This window comes from Hyperoodon ampullatus (genome assembly GCF_949752795.1).
Source record: "Hyperoodon ampullatus genome assembly, chromosome: 4".
Taxonomy (NCBI): Eukaryota; Metazoa; Chordata; class Mammalia; order Artiodactyla; family Ziphiidae; genus Hyperoodon; species Hyperoodon ampullatus.
This window is the reverse complement of record NC_136917.1, coordinates 146,664,783-146,688,467: the sequence shown is the minus strand read 5'-3', so window position 1 is coordinate 146,688,467 and position 23,685 is coordinate 146,664,783. Positions and strand designations below refer to the sequence as shown.

Here is a 23,685-nt window from a genome sequence, read left to right as displayed (position 1 = left end):
AAATTATGATTTTTATGCTTTACCATTTAACAGGAAATACGATCATTTTTAGTACCTTACTGGAAACTGATAGAAAATTCCTATATAAATTCCATCAAAACAGTACTCAGGCACCTGAGAGAAGGCCAGCATATGGTGATTGCTTACTTATATGATATTAGGTAAGTAAAGTTTCCAAAGTTACAACCGTGTAGTTTACAGGTGGGACATATAAGCTCCGTCTGATTCTCCGAATGCCTTACAGAACAGGTTTCCAGCAGTTTCTAAGGCGTCCGGACCACAAGCAAGATTTTGTATCTCAGTGGCAGGCTGATTTCAACTCTCTTCCTGATGACCTGTGGGATGATGAGGAAACGAAGGCTGAACTACACCAAAGAGTGAATGTAAGGGAATCCATGACCCGCGAGGCCAGAGTTTCCACACTCTCAAATCTTGTACTTCAAAAGCCTAATTCATCTCCTTCTTACTCTCATGAGGTGTGAGGATGAGGGGGGAAATGGTTTGAACACCGACCTGCCGACTTTCAAGAACAATCACTCTTCTGTACTTTGAGTTCAGAATGAGAATATGGTAGCCAATGTTTCTAGAAGGAGAAGCCAAGGCCAGCAGTGCAAGAGCATTCCGGGCATCTACTTTGTAGACTCCTAACCCTTTTGTTAGGTCATGTAAGTGTGTCCAAGCCTGGTATTAAGTACGTGCCTCTCTTGGATACAGTTATATGCTTGGTTGATGTCAGGGAGAAGGGGAATGAGGGAACATCCCAGAAAGCCTGAAGTGTTGCCTCTATCAAATAGATCCCTTGAGGGAAGGTACCAAATCTCATACATCTTTGTATCCCAGCAGCACAGTGCCTGGCACTTGGTAGACAGGCAGATTTTGATAAATTCATAAGTATATGATAAATTCAGAGTATATTACCCTGATGCTTTAGAAAAGATCCTCTGATGTACAAGAAGCCTGATTTCAATCTCTCACCTTTTGTCTTTCCTGTGTAGGTTTACAGAGCCCCTTATCCTGTCAGGGGAATTCTTTCCCCTTCCACAACCTTAAGCATAGGCTACTAGTAGTCATATCTGATTATAATCTCAGTATTTATTTGTCAACCACAACAAATTCCCAAGCTCTACCCCATGACCATTCATCTGCTCTGTGAATATTTATTGAGCATCTACCATGGTCCCGGCACTGCTCAAGGGGCGGGGGATTTAACACTGAGCAAAGAGCCTATGACCTCAGGATGTTTATGTTCTGGGGTCCAGACTGCAAAGGATAAGCAATAAACAAGTAAATGTATAGCGAGTATGTCACTGATAATATGAGCTATGTGAAGGAGGAAAGCAGGGCAGGGAGGGAAGGAACGTTGATGTACGATTTAGTATATGGTAGTTGTGGAAAGGCCCACTGAGAAGGCAATATTTGAGCAAACTCAGGACAGGAGAGATTGAATGAGATAAGCCGTGCAGATTTTGGGAGGAAGAGTGTATCAGGCATAGGGAAAAGCGAAGGCAATGAAGAGGGAGGATACTTGGTGTGTTTGAGAGCAGTTGGAAAACCAACTGGGAAGCTATTGAAATTAAGTGAAGGCATTATGGTAGCTTGGATGACCAGGGTCCTGGAGGGTTTAATCCAGGAGGTATTGCATTAATCTATGTCACAATAAACTGAAGTCTTTTATCTTAGACATTCCTCAAATGGTAATCGTAAAACATATCTGCCTTTCCTATCTCTTTCCTGCCTATTCACAATCCTGGCCCTCCTGTATTCCAAAAGTACCATATGTTTATTATAGACAGATTAGATATTTAAAAGAAGCGAAATTGGAAATGACAAATCCATAATCCTATTTGCCAGTAGTTACCCTCTTTATTCCTGGTAATATTCCTTGTTCTTGGCTTCTTTCATTCCAATCCTAAGAAGTTAATGGAAAGGTTCTGCTATCATGTTGTCCTCACTTTACCATTAGAAAACCAAGCCACAGAGACACTGGCACTTGCTAAGGCCTCCCAGTGAGTTGGGAACAGAAAGAGAACTAGAAACAAGGTCCCAGGCTCCTGCTTTTGTACTTCCTCCTCAACTGCTTCCTCTCCTGTCTTTTTAAAATGTATAAATGTTTGAGGAGCAGAAGCCAGTCCTCACTGGATGTCTGATATAGCGTTTGTGGAAAGACCAGGGAGACATCAAGATCAGCTCTAAAAGAATGGCATACTGTTCTGATATTAGTGTAGAGCTATAAAAATGCCTGTGATGCTTTCACTTCATGTGAAGCCCCCACAAGATAACAAACCAAAATGCTAAGTGTTCCATAAACACAGCATCACAGAAGTAAAATCCACTATAGGCACTGGAATCAAACTGCTTGCGTTTGAATTCCTGACTTCACCACGCTGAAACCATAGGCAAGTGACTCAACATCTCTGGGCATCAAATTTCACATCAGAAACTTCTCCCTTGGTTACTGTGGGGATTTGTGAGGTAATCAACGTCAGGCACTTAACACAATGCCCAACACACAGTAAATGTTCAATAAATAATTATGATTGTGAAAACTGTCAAGTTTTATTGGACTGTATATATTTTCTTAATGAAATTTTAATTAAACAGATATTTTATTGCTATGAATAAGATTATGATACTGTTTATAACTGAGGAATTATTGTGTGCTAAATACTGTGCTAAGTGCTTTATAGGGTTAGGCTAACTGCAGCACATCCAAAGGGTAAATAATATCCCCATTTCACAGGTCAAGGAACTGAGCCCTAATCTAGTGGTACAGACAAGACCAGAGGCTCATATCCTGACTCCACCACTTGCTCATAATGTGACTTTAGGAAAATAACCTCTCTGTGACTGACTCAGTATCCTCATCTGCAAAATGAAGAAAATAATAGGACCCAAGGTGGTTGTGAGGCATTAAAATGAGTCAATATAAGTATAATGACTTATATTCTGAACACTGACACACATAGAAAGGTATGATCAACATTATTCCTCAGGATATGGTAAGTAGCAGAGCTGGGATCTTTAAAAGATTTTTTTTTTCACTGCTAGCTCTGCAATACAAAGCTTATTTTCAGACAATCCTATTTCTTGGAGAATGACATGCTCCACTCATGATTAATTAACAAGACTATGCCCTCGGATTCAATAAAGCAGCATGTTTCTTACACCAACAATACACCATTTCCTCAAAAATTCCCTGAAAGGTCTTTTTTGGCCAATCAAATCTTGTGAGGAAGGATTAGAATACATAAAACATAGCCCCGCGTGAGTAAAGTAAACTGTGGCCAATCAAATCTTGTGAGGAAGGATTAGAATACATAAAACATAGCCCCGCGTGAGTAAAGTAAACTGTGGCCAATCAAATCTTGTGAGGAAGGATTAGAATACATAAAACATAGCCCCGCGTGAGTAAAGTAAACTGTGGCCAATCAAATCTTGTGAGGAAGGATTAGAATACATAAAACATAGCCCCGCGTGAGTAAAGTAAACTGTGGCCAATCAAATCTTGTGAGGAAGGATTAGAATACATAAAACATAGCCCCGCGTGAGTAAAGTAAACTGTGGCCAATCAAATCTTGTGAGGAAGGATTAGAATACATAAAACATAGCCCCGCATGAGTAAAGTAAACTGTGGACCTGGGCACAAGGTGTGCTGGGGGGGGTTTAGAAAGTTAAGGCCCGACAGAGCAGAAGCAAAATAAATATTTGTTGACCGAAGGGATAAAATCTATGAGTGTATTAGGTCTAAATTTTCTTCAGGCACATTAAGACAGGCAAAGGATTTTAGTTTTATTATACGGAGGTCATCTGAGCTGTGATTCTGAAGCCTCACAGCAGCGTCTGCGTGCAGGATTTACGGGACCGCCTGTGGGACATCTGTGATGCCCGCAGGGAAGAGGCGGAGCAGGAGCTTCTGGACATCGTTAACGAGAGCTGGTTGCAGGACGCGATCGGAATCGCAATGAACCATTTCTTCTCACTGACGCAGGTAAGAGCGGCCGGTCAGGATGACACAGACTCTTCTCTCCATGGCCACGCCCATCCTGGAACCACTCCTCTGGGAATGTGAGGGGCTTGTTTTACTCACAGCACTCTGCCCAGCCTGAGCTCCAACTTGCCAAGGAGGTTAGCTGAAATAAGCCATTCTGTCCCCGGCCGAACAAACACCAGAACTGGTAGTCTCTCAAGCTACACCCCACCAGCTGTTTCCAGGTGGCCTAGAGCTGTGGAGGGGACAGCAGAGATGGTGTCTGTCCTGGGTCGTTACCACACCAGCCTCTCCCAGCGGACACCCAAAGTGTCCCCGGGAAAGCAGCCCTGCCACAAGAGCGTGGGCTGGATCAGACTCAGCACGCACTTGATTCCTGAAAAACGTTTGTGTCCAGATTGGAAAAATAGATCATTCATTGGAACAATCTAATTAACTTATTTTTGCAGCCCGTTAAAATAATGAATTGCACTGGACAAGTTGAAGAGACAGACGTTGATTTTATGCCAAGGTATTGTCAACAATAGGGGAGAGAGCACAGACCAAGTCTGGATACCCAGCTCTGCCAAGAATAAGGGCTGGAGAGTTTTTAAGAACTGGGGCAAGGTGGGGTGTCATGCACAACCTGTGTTGCTTGATTGGCCTCGTCTAAAGGAAAAGTAAACTTTCCCTTCTCATTTTTTTTTTTTTTTTTTTTTTTTTTTTGTGTGTGTGTGTGTGACCTCTCCTGCCGTGGAGCACAGGCTCCGGACATGCATGCTCAGCGGCCATGGCTCACGGGCCCAGCTGCTCCACGGCATGTGGGATCTTCCTGGACCGGGGCACGAACCTGTGTCCCCTGCATCGGCAGGCGGACTCTCAACCACTGTGCTACCAGGGAAGCCCTCCCTTCTCTTCTTGATGCACGTAGTTTTACAACTAGGAGCAAGGTGTCTTCCTAAGTCAGACTCCGCTCCTCCCAGAGGACCAGGACATAGGAGTTCTATTTTCATTTCATATGCTTACATTTCAAAGAGGTGGTTCCCAGGTTCTTGAGAGAGACAGTTCTGATTTCTAAAACCAGCAGGAGGATTTTGAAAAGATTTACATCTCAAAGGGACAGAGAATGGACTTACAAAGACAAGTTTCCTAAAGTAAATACTCTAAGAAAAGGGAGGTCAGGAGTCTGGAGTTAGGAAGAAACCTGTCTATAGTTTAGTCATGCTGAGAGGATTATGAAGGCTGTCTTGGTCAAGCTGTGTCTACATGAGTATTTTTTCCTAAGAAAATAGCAGTGAGAATAGAGTGGAAAAGGGTACCTTTCAGGTTTGAACTGATTAGCTTACAGGAGGAGTTACTGCATGAAATGAGAATATTTAGCTGAGGATCACTGGAGCTAGCGCATAGTAGGTGTTCAATAAATCCTTGTTCAACAAAAGACCGTGGATGCGAGTACTTCCAGCACTCACAGGGACAAGCCCCTGGTTCGGGGGCAAGCTGGACCACAGGAGGCAGCGGCCTGAGAAGCAGTAGCAGCCTCACTGATTACTAGCTCTGGGATCCAGGTGGGGACTACAAGGCATGGGCTGTGCTGAGGATGAAGGCAAGACAGCCAGCAGCCTAAACCTGCCTGGGTAACATCCCCGGGACACCAGGTTGGGTAACCAGAGATTGAATGCTGGAACAGCTGTTTCAAAAGTTTATGGTAGAAATAACTGAAATCCAGTAACGAAGGCAAAGGGATTCGAGAATTTTTGTAAATCATTCCCATTAGTCCAAGCAATATGTGCCTCTTTTGGAAATGGTATAACTCTTACACCCCACAAGACCTACATTTCAGACCCTCTCCCTGAGAAACAGAATCCACATCTAAAGCCAACTAGGAAAAAAGAGAGTAAAGGAAATAAACGCTAATATTTATTAAGTTCTTACTCTGTTCTAAGGACTCTTCATGTGAAGGTTAAACCTTCACAACAACCCTAGGCTGTAATTTCTTTCACAATCCTCACTTCACAGATGAGGAAACTGAGGCGAACATAGATGAAGTGATTCGCCCAATGCCACATGTCAGTATTAGGAGAGCTGGGATTTGGACTGCGGGAATCTAACTCTTGAGCCAGTACCCCTAACCACTGCTTTGTCATCAGTGTTCACATAGTTAAAGGCTAGCCACCTAGAACAGAAGAAGCCTAGTTCTGCTCTGATTGGCATGATCCTATGAAAAACCAAAGCTGTAAACTACAGGAGAGTAGTAGATTTCAGTTCAATAAATGAAGAACGATCCTAATGATTGGAACTGTCCATCAAATAACAGACTTTTCAGGCACTTGAGCTGCTGGTCCAGGAGCTCATAAGCAGAAGCTTGCACATATTTATGGAGGGGAAAGAATCTTCTTGAAAGTTTTCAAGGGCATGTGCCTAGATAAGTATTTCCCAAAGTGGATTCCATGGAACACTAGTCCTACACGATGTTTCACAAAAGAAGGACTTGATGATCAGAAGACTTTGGGAAGGGCTATGTACTCTACCCTTCCCTCTCCCTGGGAGATTGACAAGCATATTGACATATTAAGATACTAAGATGCCCTGCAATAAAGAAACTCTTTTGGTATGTTAACCCCACATTTCTGAAATTATTTGACGTTGCAAAGTTTTTGTTTGTTTTTTTCCCAGCATGGTGCTCATTAAGAGCTTATAGGACAAAGCTTCTACAAAATAAATTTTAGAAAATGCTATGGTAGATGATTTCTAAGATTTCTTTCAAAGCTAAGTTTCTGTGATGAGAGAAACAGTAAAAAAGCATTATTTACTAGTTACCATAAATGTGAGAGGACTTTTGATCAATTCTGCTTATATGATATATGATGGCATCTTATTCAGGGCTTCCCTGGTGGCGCAGTGGTTGAGAGTCTGCCTGCCGATGCAGGGGACATGGGTTCATGCCCCGGTCTGGGAAGATCCCACATGCCGCGGAGCAGCTGGGCCCGTGAGCCATGGCCGCTGAGCCTGCATGTCCAGAGTCTGTGCTCCGCAACGGGAGAGGCCACAACAGTGAGAGGCCTGCGTACTGCAAAAAAAAAAAAAAAAACTAAAAAATAAAATAATGCTTACAGGGCTTATATAGAACATATGTACAGATCAGCTTGTTCTGTCTTGGGTATTAACATTCATATTTTCTATTAAAGGCAGAACTGAACCGTTTCCAAGATACGAAGAGACTGCTTCAAGATTATTACAGGGGAATGGAATGTAAAATCCCAACAGATGACACTAAAAGATTTACTCGAGTCCCATTGGTCCAACTGGATAGTAAACATATTTTGGAATCCCAGCTTAGGTAAGGCAGGCTATCACGTTGCACTGTAGTCAGTCTCAACATAAAGCTTTGTGATTTAAAATTGAATACCACTAATAAAACCACAGTCTTGTATCTGCTAATCCAAAATCAAAAAAAACCTCTAAAAACTGAAAACTTCAACTCAAGACTATTGATATGCATTATTTATCCCACTTATAGTGAATATCTACTCATTTTTGCTGCAGAGATATAGTGTGTTTTGTTACGGAGTGCTTCCAACAGACTGCTGGGGATATTATGGAATATATAGTATATACAAATTCAGAATTCTGAAACACTTTTGATCACAAGGGTTTCTAGTAAGGGATCGTGACCCTCTACCACTTTTACGAAAGGTCCCAAGCAGCTCTGTGTCTATGTGTGCATTTGTGTGTGTGCATGGCATTATATAAACGACAATGGAAGGTGTTATGAGCCTTCTTTTACAAGTTAAGAAATTGAGAAACAGTAAAGACTCAGTCATATGTGATTATGACTTTGTGAGACTGAAACTTAGTAGCAGTTTAACATCAGATTCCCACCAGTAAGAAAATAAACTTGGTGGTAAGGGTGTAAGAAAAATGACATTTTCAGGCAATTACTAGTTATATGTAAGTAAATTAAAACAATTTGTTTGGGAAAGTCACCCCAACTCTCTTAAGCCTTGGTTTCCTTATCTGTAAAGTAGGGTTGTTGTGAAGATTACAGAAAATGAAATCCTCAAAACACGTAGCACCATGCCTGGGAGTCAGAAGACTTGAGACCTAGTCCCAGTGACTCTCAATAAGTGATGACTATTATCGTCATCACATTATTGCATAATATGACAGCAAATTATTCTTCCTCACATGCACTGTTTTAATTGTGAGTATCGCATGTTCTTACATTCCTCCATTTACTCTCCCTTATTCCAGAAAGGATTTGAAGTGGCCTGTGCACAATAGGATTCCACAGTGATCTGAGGGCTATTTCTCTCTAGGCTTCTTCCATCTGGTCCCATCATGTCCTTGTAAGGACCACGAGTAAGCAAGAAAACACAAGAAGTCTGAACCCTCTTTTTGACACAGATACAAGAGAAATGTTTAACTCAGCAAGCTTCTGAAAGAGAACTTTGTAATTAAGAACAATAAAAATTTCCCAAAGTGATATGAACCATCAGAGTTATCAAAAGAGGCCAAGTTTCAATGTCTATAGTAGCAGGGCATTCTGTTCTTAGCACAAAATAGCAAGTCAGACATAATGGGGAAGTTATTAATGTTGGTTAGTAGAATGAAACAGGCAAAAGAACAGCCAGTTCTTACTTTTTGCAAAACACTCTGCACCAATCTCAACCTCAGATCACTGCTGTGAGTATCCCCTGGAACTCTCAGCTAATCAATGCATCAACCAACCAACCAGTCTCTTTACTATGTATAGGGAAACGAGCAGAGTGTGAGGCATGTTCACATAGCTTGTCTATTTTATTCCTTCAACAACCTAATAATAATAATAATAATGGTGTTAACTAATAACCAATAATGTGTAACAATATTATTATTATATTTGTATTTTTCCAGAAGGAATGGAGCCTCAGAAAATCGAGTGACATGCCCCAGTTTGTATCTACTGATACATCTACTGATAGTGAGAGAGCTAGCTGACCAGAATTTTTCCCAGTAGATGAATTCTAAATCCAGATCCCTTTTCTAAATGATACGCCACCACTGCTGTTCTTCAAAGCAAGGTGTTAGGAACACCTATTGTCCCATATTAAACATGTAGAGATGATCACACAGCCTTTATCTTATTAGACACATGAATCTCACATCTCAGTGACTGAGATTGAGCACTACTTGATTATTAAAACGTCAATTGTCCTTGTAGGTGGACATATACTGAGTTGTAGACCCTCAACATGTTGCCTTTATAAGACACGGTGCACTGTCAGAATTCCAAGCGCTATGAGAATCAAAGAGCCAACTTCAGAAAACCTCGTCTGATGCTTCAAAACAATGCCAAGCTAATTGTGTGCTGGAGTTCCCAGCCAGCTCTCTGCATCACTGCTCTTGTCCCCAGCAACTTGAGTCTGCCAAGCCAAATGCTTGTTCCTCCTCAAATTTTAGCAAAGGCATCCTTGGAGCTCCTCTCTGCCCATTCCTTGCCCTAGCTGAAAGCTCTTCCTATGTTCTATCACCGAGGGGGATCCCAGCACAATTAGCATTCTGCTCGGTGGATCGTTCCCTGCAGGTAGCCTTTGAGATCCTGGGATCCTTCAGGGATAGAACATTCCCAGGGGCAGCTCTAAAATCTCTACATAGGGGCAGCAATATGGTCGAGAAAGAGGGAGAGAGAACTTAACTTTGTGTTCCCACAGCACTTTACAAAACAGAGACAGCCTTCATCACCCATTCTCAAGGGTAGGGAGGGTTGCTGGAGCTCTCACACCTCCATGGGACACCCCCTTGCAGACCTCACATCTGTCACATCCTTCTTTTTAACTGTCAACTTCTGGATGTCAACTGCTAGTCATTTTAAAGAAGTGACGTCCAGTTCTATTGGTTTGCTTTTCATGACTGATTTATATCTTGTCAGAAGTTTATATCCCAGATAAATTTCAAAATTGCATTTCTTCATAATTGCCATTGTTTAATCCCCCTCCTCATAATTACTGAGAATTAGACCTAAAAATTACGTTTTAGCATTGCTTGTCTCTAGTTTCCTCTTGTTAGACTTTCTAGACCATAAAACATTTTTTTTCTTTTTTAACATCTTTTTTGGAGTATAATTGCTTTACAAGGATGTGTTAGTTTCTGCTTTATATCAAAGTGAATCAGCTATACATATACATATGTCCCCATATCTTCTCCCTCTTGCAACTCCCTCCCACCCTCCCTATCCCACCCCTCTAGGTGGTCACAAAGCACCGAGCTGATCTCCCTATGCTATGTGGCTGCTTCCCACTAGCTATCTATTTTACATTTGGTAGTGTATATATGTCCATGCCACTCTCTCACTTCATCCCAGCTTACCCTTCCCCCTCCCCGTGTCCTCAAGTCCATTCTCTATGTCTGTGTCTTTATTCCTCTCCTACCCCTAGGTTCTTCAGAACCAGTTTAGTTTAGTTTTTTTTTTTTTTAGATTCCATATATATGTGTTAGCATACAGTATTTGTTTTTCTCTTTCTGACTTACTTCACTCTGTATGACAGTCTCTAGGTCCATCCACCTCACTACAAATAACTCAATTTCATTTCTTTTTATGGCTGAGTAATATTCTGTTGTATATATGTGCTACATCTTCTTTATCCATTCATCTGTTTATGGACACTTAGGTTGCTTCCATGTCCTGGTTATTGTAAATAGAGCTGCAATGAACATTGTGGTACATGACTCTTTTTGAATTATGGTTTTCTCAGGGTATATGTCCAGAAGTGGGATTGCTGGGTCATATGGTAGTTCTATTTGTAGTTTTTTAAGGAACCTCCATACTGTTCTCCACAGTGGCTGTATCAATTTACATTCCCACCAACAGTGCAAGAGAGTTTCCTTTTCTCCACACCTTCTCCAGCATTTATTGTTTGCAGATTTTTTGATGGTAGCCATTCTGACCGGTTTGCGATGATATTTCACTGTAGTTTTGATTTGCATTCCTCTAATGATTAGTGATGTTGAGCATCCTTTCATGTGTTTGTTTGCAATCTGTATATCTTCTTTGGAGAAATGTCTATTTAGGTCTTCTGCTCGTTTTTGGATTGGGTTGTTTTGAGTTTTTGATATTGAGCTACATGATCTGCTTGTAAATTTTGGAGATTAATCCTTTGTCAGTTGCTTCATTTGCAAATATTTTCTCCCATTCTGAGGATTGTCTTTTTGTCTTGTTTATGTTTTCCTTTGCTGTGCAAAAACTTTTAAGTTTCATTAGGTCCCATTTGTTTATTTTTGTTTTTATTTCCATTTCTCTAGGAGGTGTAGACCATAATACAGCCTTTCATAGTCCTTTCTCCATCTAAAGAGTTCTTCCAAGAAAACTTTGAAAATTGAGATTAAAGCAGGACAATGAAATTCACCAAGTAACATGGACACAAAAATAGGATTGTGTTAAATAAAATCTTTATATTTCTTTTTTGTTGGTTTTCCCAAGAATTCCCCTAGTTCCTCAAAGACCCAGTTCTACAGAGTCAGCTTTATCCAAACCAAAAACAAAAGCCATACTGAAGGGCAAGATCGATTTCTCACTGGAAAACATAGAGTTAAACTTTGAGGCCAATGAGAAGATGGTGATGGACACGTGGCAGCAGTCTTCTTTAGCAATATCTCACATGGTAAGCAGTGCTGGTTACTACATTTCCTTTCAGTAATACCCATTCATTAAATTCCAGGGTTGGTAATATGCTATGAACAGAAAATTTACACAATGTTCACAATATAAATCTATACCTCCCAGAAGTTTTTTCTTTTTTTCTGAAAAAATAAGAAGTGAAACAGTTCAATCAGCAAATATATGAGGTCAAGAAAGGAGTGAACCAACATTTAGGTTATTTTCTACGCTGGCCCAGGGTTCCAAGTGCAGGGCTCTACAGGGCCAAGCAGGAAATGTCAATGAGATGGGTTAAGTATAAGGCAATAGGGTGGAGTGGGATGGTGGCCAAGTGGAAGTAACAACCCCATCTAGAGAGGCTCCTAGCCAACCTTGCCATTTAAGAATGGGGTCCAGTGGGGCCAGATTTTCCAGTTTTAAAGTCAGAAATTCAGCCTATACTTTCTTTAAGTCTTCAGAACTAATTCCTCCCTTGATTCCCAACCAGGTGGTTGTCTGTTTCCTGAAGCCTGAGCCTTCTCTGATTGCATGCTCTTCTAATCCTTGTAGCATTTATTGTCTCTCCCACTTTTGACCCTTAGTATCTAGGTTATTGTTTGTGATTTTTACCTTATTAATGTTTTCCTGAACACTTAACTAGGTTCTAAAACTTTCTGTATCCACTACACCTAGCATAATGCCCACATCTAACACAATGCTGAGTCCTCAGTACATTCTTGAGATGCTGCTGCCACAATGCTGGTGACACTAATGTTCATATAAATGATGATGGTCATGGCAAGGAGGATCACCACAAAGACTACAACTACCAAGCACCAGAGAGTGGGAAACCAGATCTAGAAGTTCTAAAAAAAGTAGATGAATTATTATCCTTACTTTTAATTGAACATAAAGCCAACTTACAAGTCTTATGAATCCCATTAAAATCCCATTAAAATTACCTGGGAAAATGAGATTTTAAATATTAGATTATTAGAAGGAGAGTATCATACAGCACAAAGAGCACTGGCTACACTTCTTGGGGGTTGTTTTTGTTTTTTTGTTTTTTGTTTTTTTTTTGCGGTATCTGTGCCTCTCACCGTTGTGACAGGCTCCCGTTGCAGAGCACAGGCTCCGGACGCGCAGGCTCAGCGACCGTGGCTCACGGGCCCAGTCGCTCTGCGGCACATGTGATCTTCCCGGACTGGGGCACGAACGCGTGTCCCCTGCATCGGCAGGCAGACTCTCAACCACTGAGCCACCAGGGAAGCCCTACACTTCTTGTTTAAGCTGTGTGATTTTAGGAAAATCACTTAACCTCTCTGAGTCTTCGATTCTTTATCTATAACATGGGAGACATTCTACCTTATCTTTCCTTTCTTGAATGGTTGGAAAGATCCAATGAAATAATGTATATGAAAGCTTTTTAGAAATTAAATATAATAGATTATTATATTAAGAATTTATTCAAAACTGTACCACTTTGCTTGTGAACCTTTGAAAACCACGTAGAAAGCATAGGAGGAAGGATTGTTTAGTAATTAATATTCCTAATAATTACATTTGAATCCTGCTTTTATATTTCTAATAGACTTTTATGACTTTGATATTACATGTCTTTAAGTGAACTTTGAGTTTCAGATGAGACATGCCTGATTCAGTAAACTGCTACAGGGAGAACAGGGCCAGCTGAGATCAGGGCAATTGGAATGAGAGCACTTTAACACGGGCTTTTCGCTACACAGCAGTTTTACCAAGAGCTAGCCATTTAGTATATTATGTTAATTTTTAGTAAAACTTTCTTGTAATTAGCAGATGTGCAATTATTTCAAAGAAATAAGTCATGTTTAACACTCACAGCGTCAAAGCATTATTTCTAGAGTTTCTTCAGCCTTACAAGCTAGATTGCTGGATGTATTGTGAATTATGTTAATTTTTGAGAGACCCAGAGGTGTTTGAGGGAAGTGGACCAGAAAAATGTGGATGATGATAATTATCATCACAAGGTTGTTTACAGAGGAGAAAAATCCAATTTTAAAGGAAATTACTAACTCACTGTGGTTTGCAAGAACTCATTCAAAAATGAATTGCTTGCAATTTAGGGGAGAATGTTAACAAGTCTGCTTTCAGCTTTACCAAGAATTTGAAAGTACAGTATATATCATGAAATCCATTTTTATCAAAAGAACATCTGATTAAAAAAATGCATACACACCCACAAAAAAACCTGCCTTGCTCTCTGAAACATTTCTGCATCCCTCCAAGTTCTGTTAATACTGAAGAAGCTGTGGTTGTATTCTGTAGCATATGATTATTTTAAAAGAAATTCCATCAATCAATAAACATTTCCTGGGTATCTTCTATGAGCATAGCACAGATGATAAAAGCTATGGAGAAAACCAAGAAGCAGGGCTGGCTCAGCCCTCCGGAGCGCTCATTTCATTTGGAGATTGGGGACAAGATTTAACACTTGTAGAACAGTTGGGGAGAGTGATATGCTGTGCCATGGGTATGAAGTGTGGTGGGAATCTGGAGAGGACAGGAATTGGCTGGTCTATCGCACCAGCAGGACTGCAAGCTTCTTTGAGAGTACAGATTAGATTGTGCCTTTTTCGTCTTTCTAGTCACCTCTATCCAACCTCCTGTATCTCCTCTGGGCCCCTCACCCAATTCTCCCCAGAAATAACATCAGGCTTGGACATAGTAAGCACTGTAATAAATAAATAAACTCCCATGGACCTCCATTTCCTCACCAGTTGCCTTATTGAGATTTTTAAGTTTTCAACCATATGTTGCTACTGCCCCCATGGTGTGTGCGGGTTTTCGTTCTTCATTTTGGGAGTCTCGTCTCAGCTCTCATTTCTCAGATTTACAGCCATAAACGCCCTTCACCTCACCAGGGGCAGGTGAACTTATTTTAGCAGGTCCAGTCTTACTCTTTTTTATTTTTTTAATTTTTATTTTGTATTGGAGCATGGTTCATTAACAATGTTGTGTTAGTTTCAGGTGTACAGCAAAGTGATTCAGTTATACATATACATGTATTTATTCTTTTTCAAATTCAATCTTATTCCTGGGCATATATCCAGAGAAAAACATGGTTCAAAAGGTCCAGTCTTTCTAACTGCAGGCACAGCCCCAGCTGTACAAGCCCCAAGACAAGGTTTTCCTGCTGCCTTCAGAGCAGAGCCAGCCTCATAGGCAAGATGGAGGGATCCCAGCAGCACTTCGCACACCTCCCTCTCTGCCCTTCATCAGCTATTGTGACCACACAACTACTCTCTCATACCAGGAAATCTATGAGAGTGAAAGGAGGGTGCTGATATGAAGAGAAGTTGAAATTTCCCCCAAGTAGAGGAAGTTAAGAAGCAGCGATGCAGTTAGCTTTTGGGACAGGTCATCCTCAAGAACACTGCACCTTGCTGGGGTGATGTCTAGTGTTAGAATAGAATGGAAGCCCAGGATTCAAGTGTCCATGAGCCCAATTAATACAGGACATGTGCCCCAAAAACTTGGTTGGAGGACATGAAAAATTCTCACCAATTTTATGTATGAAGCACAGACACACATAAAATACATAGGCAGATACCCTTCTGCAGTATTAAAATATCAGGAAGGGGAATGTGGTTAGGAGAAACTGACTTAAAAACTATCAATAATGAAAAAAACCCTGAGAAACAATGATATAGAGGAATGCCCCAGGTTGAAGACCAAGAAATAAGAGGCACTTGGAAGAATAGTGGGTGTTAAATCCATAGGGTCTGAGATTAAAAAGAAAGAAATGTTTGTGTAACTAAAGACGAATGGCAGGCAGGGCTTGAGAAAGTGAGTGGCCTCCACACAGGTGGCCTCAGGGAAGCTACATCTTGGGACAGGGACAGGTTTCCATTTAAGTAGAATCTTTTAAATCTTCTGTAAAGATTGAGTACATGGCATGTTTGCTGTAGAATGAGGTTTCAATGGAATTGGGTGACGGCTAAATCCAAATAGCTATCGTCTTTCATAAATGTTGTATTAACTGAAATGTTGCTCTTATACAACCAGGTGGCTGCTGAAATTCATCAGAGACTCATGGAAGAAGAAAAAGAAAACCAGACAGCAGACGCAAAAGAAAAACCTCCTCAGGTAGCTGCAAATAAAAAAGTGAAAAAGGAGCCGCCCAAGAAAAAAAAAGAGGACAAGAAAGGAAAAGGTATTCATGGCTTTAGCATCCAGAACCCTGGATGCTTAACCTCTCCTTGGTGGAGAACAAGCACTTAACCAGGCACATGAGCCTCTGAGCTACTAGAATGCTGTTCATTAGGTTTTACTTCGAGACCCAGTCTCCTGTGAGCCGGAGTGTTAGCTGGCAAACATTCTCCATGCCAGCATTTACCCGAATAGCCAAGTGTATCCAGGGTGAAATCAATCTCAAAGACAGTTTTGAACATGTGAAAAGAACTCCAAGATGACACTATGTAATCTGAAAAAGTGTGTGCAAGGGGGCTGACACTGGCTGCCTTAATCAAGAAAGGGTTAAAAGCTAATTCTGAGTATGTAAGTTTCAGGTTTAATTCAGGTTTCGGGTTTCATTCAAACAAGTCCTTCTCTCCTGGAGGCCTCCTACCTAAAACTCAGCCTCCGATGCAGGATGGAATGAAAAGGGGAAAGGGTGGGCTCTACCACAAACATTACCCTCCCCTCTGAATGTTTCCACTTGTACATTTTTGCAGTGACTTGAGGCAAGAGAGGAAGAGAGGGAAGCACAGGAGCAAAAGTCCTTCCACTCATCAGTTGCTCCTGATGTGTTGTTAGGCCCCTGCCAGGCAGAACATGATGAGGATGGGTACTAAGGACACAGTGGTAAACTTAAAAAAAACAGAAACGTGGTCCCTGCCCTGATAGGACTGTAGTCTAATGGCAGAGACAGACATGTGAGTGATCATTGTTCTTTATGGGGGAGGTAGAGGTCCCTGGAGAGTGCAGTTATCTCACTCCCTCTGAGGGGTAGAAAATGCTTTCCAGATGGAGTCCATCCAAGCAGCTAGAGTAGGAGTTAAGACAAAGCCCTCAGGATGGGGGTTGGGGGAGTTGGTGACCCCTGAAGCCAAGGAAAGGGTAGCCCCACAGTAAAGAACAGGTGACCTTGGTCCATTTCAGATGGGGAACATAAAGGAAATAAGCAGCATTGAAGGAAATGCTTCCATTTACTATAATGGAATAATTGGTTGGGTCCAATCTCTTAATTTTACAGATGTTAAAACAGAACCCCAGAGAGATTAAGGGCTCTTGCATCTGTAATTTATACTTATGTTCACTACTGAAGTTAACACATCTTATTATAATTTTTGTTTACACTTGTCTTCTTCCCAAAATTTGAACCCCTTGAGATCAGACCTTCAAGAAAGATTTATTGAACTAAGTAGAATAGTACAAGCTGGGCCTGCAGCTAGAATCTTACTGTCATTTCTTATGGGCAAATTCTCAAACACTGACAAATTCTTTTTTTTGTTTTTAATTTATTTTATTTTTTGGCTGCTTTGGGTCTTTTGTTGCTGCGCACGGGCTTTTCTCTAGTTGTGGTGAGCAGGGGCTACTTTTCATTGCGGTGCATGGGATCCTCATTGCAGTGGTTTCTCTTGTTGCGGAGCATGGGCTCTAGGCGTGCAGGCTTCGGTAGTTGTGGCTCGCGGGCTCTAGAGCGCAGGCTCAGTAGTTGTGGCGCTCGGGCTTAGTTGCTCCACGGCATCTTCCCAGACCAGGGCTCAAACTCGTATCCCCTGCATTAGCAGGTGGATTCTTAACCGCTGCGCCACCAGGGAAGCCCAAACACTGACAAATTATTATTTTCTAATTCTCGTGTGTAATCATTAAAGTACTTGTATTTAAGCACTAGTTAAAAGGCAATGAAGTAGATTACGAATTCTTCACCATCAGCTACATTTCCACCGTATCTGCTTGAGGTTATTCTCTGATCTTCTCTTGCTGAGGACCTGGGAAACACTTGGCCAATACAAGTATCCCTTGTGAAGTGGTACTTCTCCAGGTGGCCAACGCTATGTTGGGGTTTGCTAATTTCTGTCCCCAAACACTAAATTGCATCCTCTTTGGTGTCTGTAACCCTGTCTGCAGGAGCCACACACCTCATTTTTCCATGATGCTAGATGAATGGGGTATTATTATATGTGTCCAGCCAGACACCCCATGGGGAATTCTCAAGGGAAGATTATCAATATTTCATCACTCACACTGTCCAGACCGGGGTCTCTCCTTTCCAAATCACCAGACGTGTATTGCCCTACACACTCCACTTTGTACTCATTTTATCCAAGTCCCTTCGTGTCCACTTGTATGTTGGCAGGTAACTCAGCACGTTTCATTGCCCTTTCAGGTAAATTCCCGCCTATGGCAGAAACCACTCCTGTAATAGTAACAGCAGAGGAGGCTGAAGAAATGGAAATAAAAAACAAACTGAGGCTCAGAATAAAGGAAGAGCATCTTGCTGCCCTGCAATTTGAAGGTAGCAATTGGAAAGAACTAAGATGATACTTTTAAGTAGAAAACAGACCAATAAGCAAACAGCCCCTGGCTGGCTTTTTTCTATGAGGACACAAAGCAAACTAACCTGAAAGGTACAACATTCAGTTGGCTGTTTTCACGTGACTGTATGAAGACTAGATCTGACTGTCGTATGACTGTCTGCTGAGATCTCAAAAAGGGAATTTGAGAAGAGGTTAGGAGAGCACCAGCAGTAATTAAAATCTCAAAGAAAAGAAACAAAAGCAGTATTTTAGACTTGGTGTGATTTTACAGGCTGAAAGAAAGCTTGGGGCTACTTAAGGAGATGCTTCTATATTATAATAAGAATAGTGGGAAGCAGCCGCATAGCACAGGGAGATCAGCTAGGTGGTTTGTGACCACCTAGAGGGGTGGGATAGGGAGGGTGGGAGGGAGGGAGACGCAAGAGGGAAGAGATATGGGGACATAGGTATATGTATAACTGATTCACTTTGTTATAAAGCAGAAACTAACACACCATTGTAAAGCAATTATACTCCAATAAAGATGTAAAAAAAAATAGAATTTAGGCCTCATTAGGAAAGTAAACCCTGCCTAAAGGCTAACGGGTCCTAAAAGTGAGTTCTTGGGAGCAGGGGCCACAGAAGAGCCAGCCATGGATCGATAATGTTCAAGGGCCTCCTTCTCTAAAGAGAGCAACAATTTTACAAGACATAGTCTCCTTCTGGCTCTTCCAGTTGTCTTATAATAAATTCAAAATGGAATTTGAAAAGATCAAGAAATTGAGCCAAAGTATCCTTATTGGAAAGAAACCATGGTCAATAAACTAGATGTCAAAACCATAAAAATACAGCATTGGGTAAGCTGGGACCCATTAACTACTCAAACAATTAACTACTAAAGATGCTTTCCATCCCTTGCTTCTCTCCTTTTCTCCCTCTCTCCGTCCTCCTACCACCTGCTTTCATAATTCCAAGAGTAAAATCTGAAGGATGTTGAACACAGGAAGTCAGGACACATGATGCTTGTCCTGTTGCCCGTCCCCACATCTGCTATCAGTAGCTAAGTATGCTTCATCCTTCAGTTCATTCCATACGTGGTCCCTAGTGTAGCTAAATTCACTCATTTATATAGTAAATGTTCACTGAGTTTCTACTATGTGCCAGGTCCTGTAGTAGTTGAAAGAAATATACGCATATATATACAAACACAAAACAACAAACAAAAAAAAACCCAATCTAGAGGAAGAGAAATGCAAACAATCACTTATAATATGTTGTGATATTGGAATTAGGTGGACAGGACAAAGGAAACATGGCGGGAGTCAAGAAAGACTTCCGAGCAGATGAATTCATGCTTGAGAAGAACTGGAAGAATGTGGGAAATGTGCACAGGGGACAGCGGGGGCAGGGATGGGGGAGGAGAGCTAGGTGACTAGTGGGAAGTAGCTGTGGAGTCTGAGGCACATTCTGGGAAGGAGTGATCAGGGAGGTGGAGGGTCGCATAAGCCCTGCCCAGAAAGTTACATTTCCCTTATGGTGACTGGGAGCTAGTGAAGAATTCTGAGCAGAAAGCACCTGTGAGCACGTGCGCAGGTGAGCTGGGTTACTCTGGGGCGGATGGAAGTGGATTTGGATTTGAGGTAGGGAAAGGGACTTGGGGAAAGCAGGACGGAGGCGGTTGCTGTAGTTGAGGTGAGACATAAAGCAGTGCCCAAACGTGGTGATAGAAAAAGCAAGGAAGAAAGATTGGACAGATATTTTAGAGGAAAATCCACAGACCTCATTGTGTGCCCAGAACATCAGTGGGCGCTGGGACCATGGGCTTCACCCTCCTGTCACCTGTGCTGAGAAGGATGATAGCGTCGCCTTCCCAAGGTTCTAAGACGGGAGATCCAGAGACTTAGTACCCTCCCCCTTTTTGAAATTCAGAAATTATCTATTTGTGTTTTCCCATTCCAATTTATCAAAGGGTATGTTGCAATAAAGTGCAATTACGTGTAAAGATGAATTATAGTTTTGGTTTAAATAAACTGTCAAATGATTCTAACCACGCATTGTTTTGTTTCTGAGATGGATAGGGTATAGTTATCCATACTGGTATATCAAGCGTATGCCTAAAGTTTCACAGACTAAAGCGTAATTTGTTTAAAATTGAATTTGGCTAATCAGAAAATGTATGACATATAAAACGTGTAAAAAATGTTTCTTTCTCTTTTTAAATAGAGGTAGCTACACAGTTCAGACTTGAACTGATCAAGGTAAAAGCATTGGCTTTCCTGGAAGAGTTAGTAACAAAGGCCGTTGATGTATATAAACTCATGGAAAAGTGGCTTGGTGAGAGGTACTTGAATGAAATGGCCAGGTAAAGTACTGCGTGACTTTTTAAAATATTTTAAAATATTTACTTTGTTAATTCCTAAAGACCAAACTTGACAAAGATTTTTAAGGTGTTTACAAACTTGAATTGCATTTACAAATAGAAATCTTGACCTTTTAGGAAATCACATATGCATTTGTGTTGCCTCTTTTTAACGATAGTAAGTCATGTATCAAAGGACGCTATTGCACATTATTTATGAATTTGGTTTTCACACTGCTCAGTGAGGACCTTAGTTTACAAGGTAAAACTATAAGCAATTTAAAAATATTTTTTAGAAGTAGTATAATGTTTCATATCTTTCTAATGCCAGACTTCTTATTAGTCAGGGCCAATGAATGCGAGATGAAGTCATTCACAGGAATGTTTTACCCGTTAGGCCGATTCCCTTGTGACAGCCAGTTCTACTTTTCTATTGGGTTCCAAAGGCTTTCCAGATCCTCATTGCTAGTGAGGGACAGCAAGTCTCATCCTCTTAATTCTCCCCTGAAAGGCATAAAGAGGCAGCTCAGCAGGGCGGAAACAGCCCTCAATGGAGAGTCAGGAAACCTGATGGTCCAGGAGATGGAGAATCTCTCCTTGTCCACATATTACAGCATGCCTAATCACTTCGGGCCCCATCGGCCTCATCTATAAAAGAAAACACTCCAACCAGACTATTTTAAAGGTTTCTACTAGATCTAGATTCTGTGATACACTACAGTTTGCAGTAAACATTTACTGAAAATTTGGAAGTTGTGGCATACATAGTATACAAATAGCAAGTATTCTCAGAAGCAACATCGGCCAGCTAGAAGACAGTTGTTAGAGTTTGTTTTCTCCAGTCCTTGTCTCAAAATGAAAGTACCGTTGTAAAATTCTCAGCCTAGTTGTTTGTATCTGTTGCTGTATAGTAAAACACACACACACACACCCCTCGGCCTGGTAACCTCACTGCAGTAGTGCTTAAAATAATTTGTCAGTTACTCATCAGCATTGTGAAGCAGTGATGTTCAGTTCTGTCCTCTGCCTGTTGCCTACAAATGAAAGCATATCTTCTTCATTCTTAGGGTTCACAGCACCCATCCTTGGGGCCACATCAAGAGGCACGTGGCCAAGTTTATTTTTTTTATCAGATGAACTCATATTTCTCAGATTTATTTTGTGCATGTGTGTGAGGTCAGATATATATATATCTGACCTCTGAATATGGCCACAAGAAATTAAAACCTAGGACTGTCAAGCTATGCTTTCTCTTTTGGTTCTTGCAAAAATTCTCCAGTGATAAGAAGAAAAAGGAAGAGTGCGACCTAGCAGATCCCTTTGAACTTCAAATCCCACTCTCCATTTTCATAGGATTTCCCTAGCCCCCGCCCGCCCGCCCTTTCTGAGAAGGTTACTCTTGGTAACCTTCCACTAGATGGCACACTTATTTCGCTGTGCTGGTTCTGGCTGGGTGTCTACATTTGGAGTGCCTCCTCACTCAGGGCTACAAGCTCTGTAGCTATCCAGTGCCCTTTTCCTTTACTTCCAGCACATAAACACCATCAAACAAAAAGTACCTGGATAATACAGACTATAGGGACACTCACAAATACAGTATGCTGGAATTAAATTCCAGATTGTCTTTTGAAAGAAAGTGACTATATATTTTTTTAATTTTCAGTATACAAATATACGGTGTTCCAGAGTTATATAAAAGCAGATTAAATATGCATTTTTCTGCCATGTTCAATCTTTATTGCAAGACATAAATAAGATTCTTTCTGCAATACAGTGATATTGTACTTATGTATAAAATTTCTCTGACCTTTAAAGTGACCTTTAATTAAGGCCATAACTATAATCCCCAGTACAGCCTAAATCTATGCCCTATGTGATTTCATAGGAATAACCATAAGGTATGGAGTTGTGTGTTTTTGGCTCCATTGCAAAGATGAGGAAATCAGAGAGCTTGAGTCACTTCCCAAGGACCCATTGCTGGAGAGGGGTCTGCAATGAGAGCTCAGCTTCCAGGGCTCTTCCCACTGCACCACAAGGTTGCACCACAACTACTGCTGCTTATACCACATGATTTAGCTGGGAATTGTTATTCTCTGTGAAGATAGCAAAGCAATTTCAATGGGTTATCTCGTCAGAGTCCACTCTGTTAAATGTGTCTTCAATAATATCAAACTCCTTGTTATAAAGTTAGAGGAAAGCCACTTTTCTAGACATCCATTATCAAATTTGATTCACTTTACATACAATTTGTCCCAATTCCAAATAAATATGTTATTCTAACAGTCATATTTTACAGGCTTTTCTGTCATATAACCTTATTCTTGTTCATACTTAAAATGAATATATCTATTGACATAATCGTTTATATAGTAAAATATGTTCTAATACTAATAAATCCATTTTAGTAGAGTCTCTTTTTGCTCAGCTTTGTATAAAATGTGTAACTCTTAGCCCTGAACGAGCATGTATTTTATTTCTAATCTACATTTATTTATTTAGACCCTGCTTTTTTACAAACGGCTTTGAGGAGAAATTAGAATTTTTTAATCATGCGGATTGAATTTTCTAGCTTAGCCAAATTTTCTAAATTTTCTAATGTGTTAACTCTGTGTGTATATCTAATAAGCAAACACTATTAATCTGAGAGTATTTTTAATGGGGATAACCCTATTCATTTTTCCACTTTCAGTGTGGAAAAATTAACTGAGGTAGCTCGCTATCACATTGAAACTTCAACCAGAATCCAGAATGCACTTTATTTAGACCAAGAAGACTTCTGCATTAACGGCGATATAAAAGTCTTTCCAGACCTGTCTCCTCCGATACGCCCTCCACCTGTAGAAAGGGAAGAAAATGGCACCCTAACCATCGAACGGCTTGGCAAACTTCGGGATCAGTTCTTAGAGATAGCACCCAAAGGTAGGAAAAGTAATTATTATGAAAAGAGCACAAAATAAGGTTAAGATTAACCAGGATGGCCATCACCTGTCCACAAGTAAAACAGCCCTCTGGGATTGTGTGGCACTAAAACAAGCCTTTGTTTCATTCTAATTTATCTTATATTTGCTTCATACAACATAGATCTGAATTAAACAGAGCAAAACAGTGGCTAATATATTGGCAGTGTGGTGACCCTCATCCCTGATACTTCTCCTCTCCTGCCCTCCCCCCACCCCCCGGCTGGCAGGTGGGTAAATTTGAGTATTACTCTGTCTGGCAGTTGAGAGACCGTCTTTGTGCATACTTC

At 41.0% G+C, this 23,685-nt stretch overlaps 1 protein-coding gene across 1 annotated transcript in view; it reads left to right on the top strand.

Annotated features, from left to right (window-relative positions):
• SPEF2 (sperm flagellar 2) overlaps positions 1-23,685 on the top strand; it is a gene marked incomplete at both ends in the record, with an annotated part of 167,901 nt that overhangs the window by 96,311 nt on the left and 47,905 nt on the right. Inside the window, 9 exons of the mRNA XM_079702960.1 lie at positions 34-161; positions 245-383; positions 3,851-3,988; positions 7,153-7,304; positions 11,424-11,604; positions 15,624-15,771; positions 17,950-18,078; positions 20,303-20,441; positions 23,128-23,357. Of these exons, the coding sequence (XP_079559086.1) occupies positions 34-161; positions 245-383; positions 3,851-3,988; positions 7,153-7,304; positions 11,424-11,604; positions 15,624-15,771; positions 17,950-18,078; positions 20,303-20,441; positions 23,128-23,357 (1,384 nt within the window). The remainder of the gene's footprint in view (positions 1-33; positions 162-244; positions 384-3,850; positions 3,989-7,152; positions 7,305-11,423; positions 11,605-15,623; positions 15,772-17,949; positions 18,079-20,302; positions 20,442-23,127; positions 23,358-23,685) is intronic.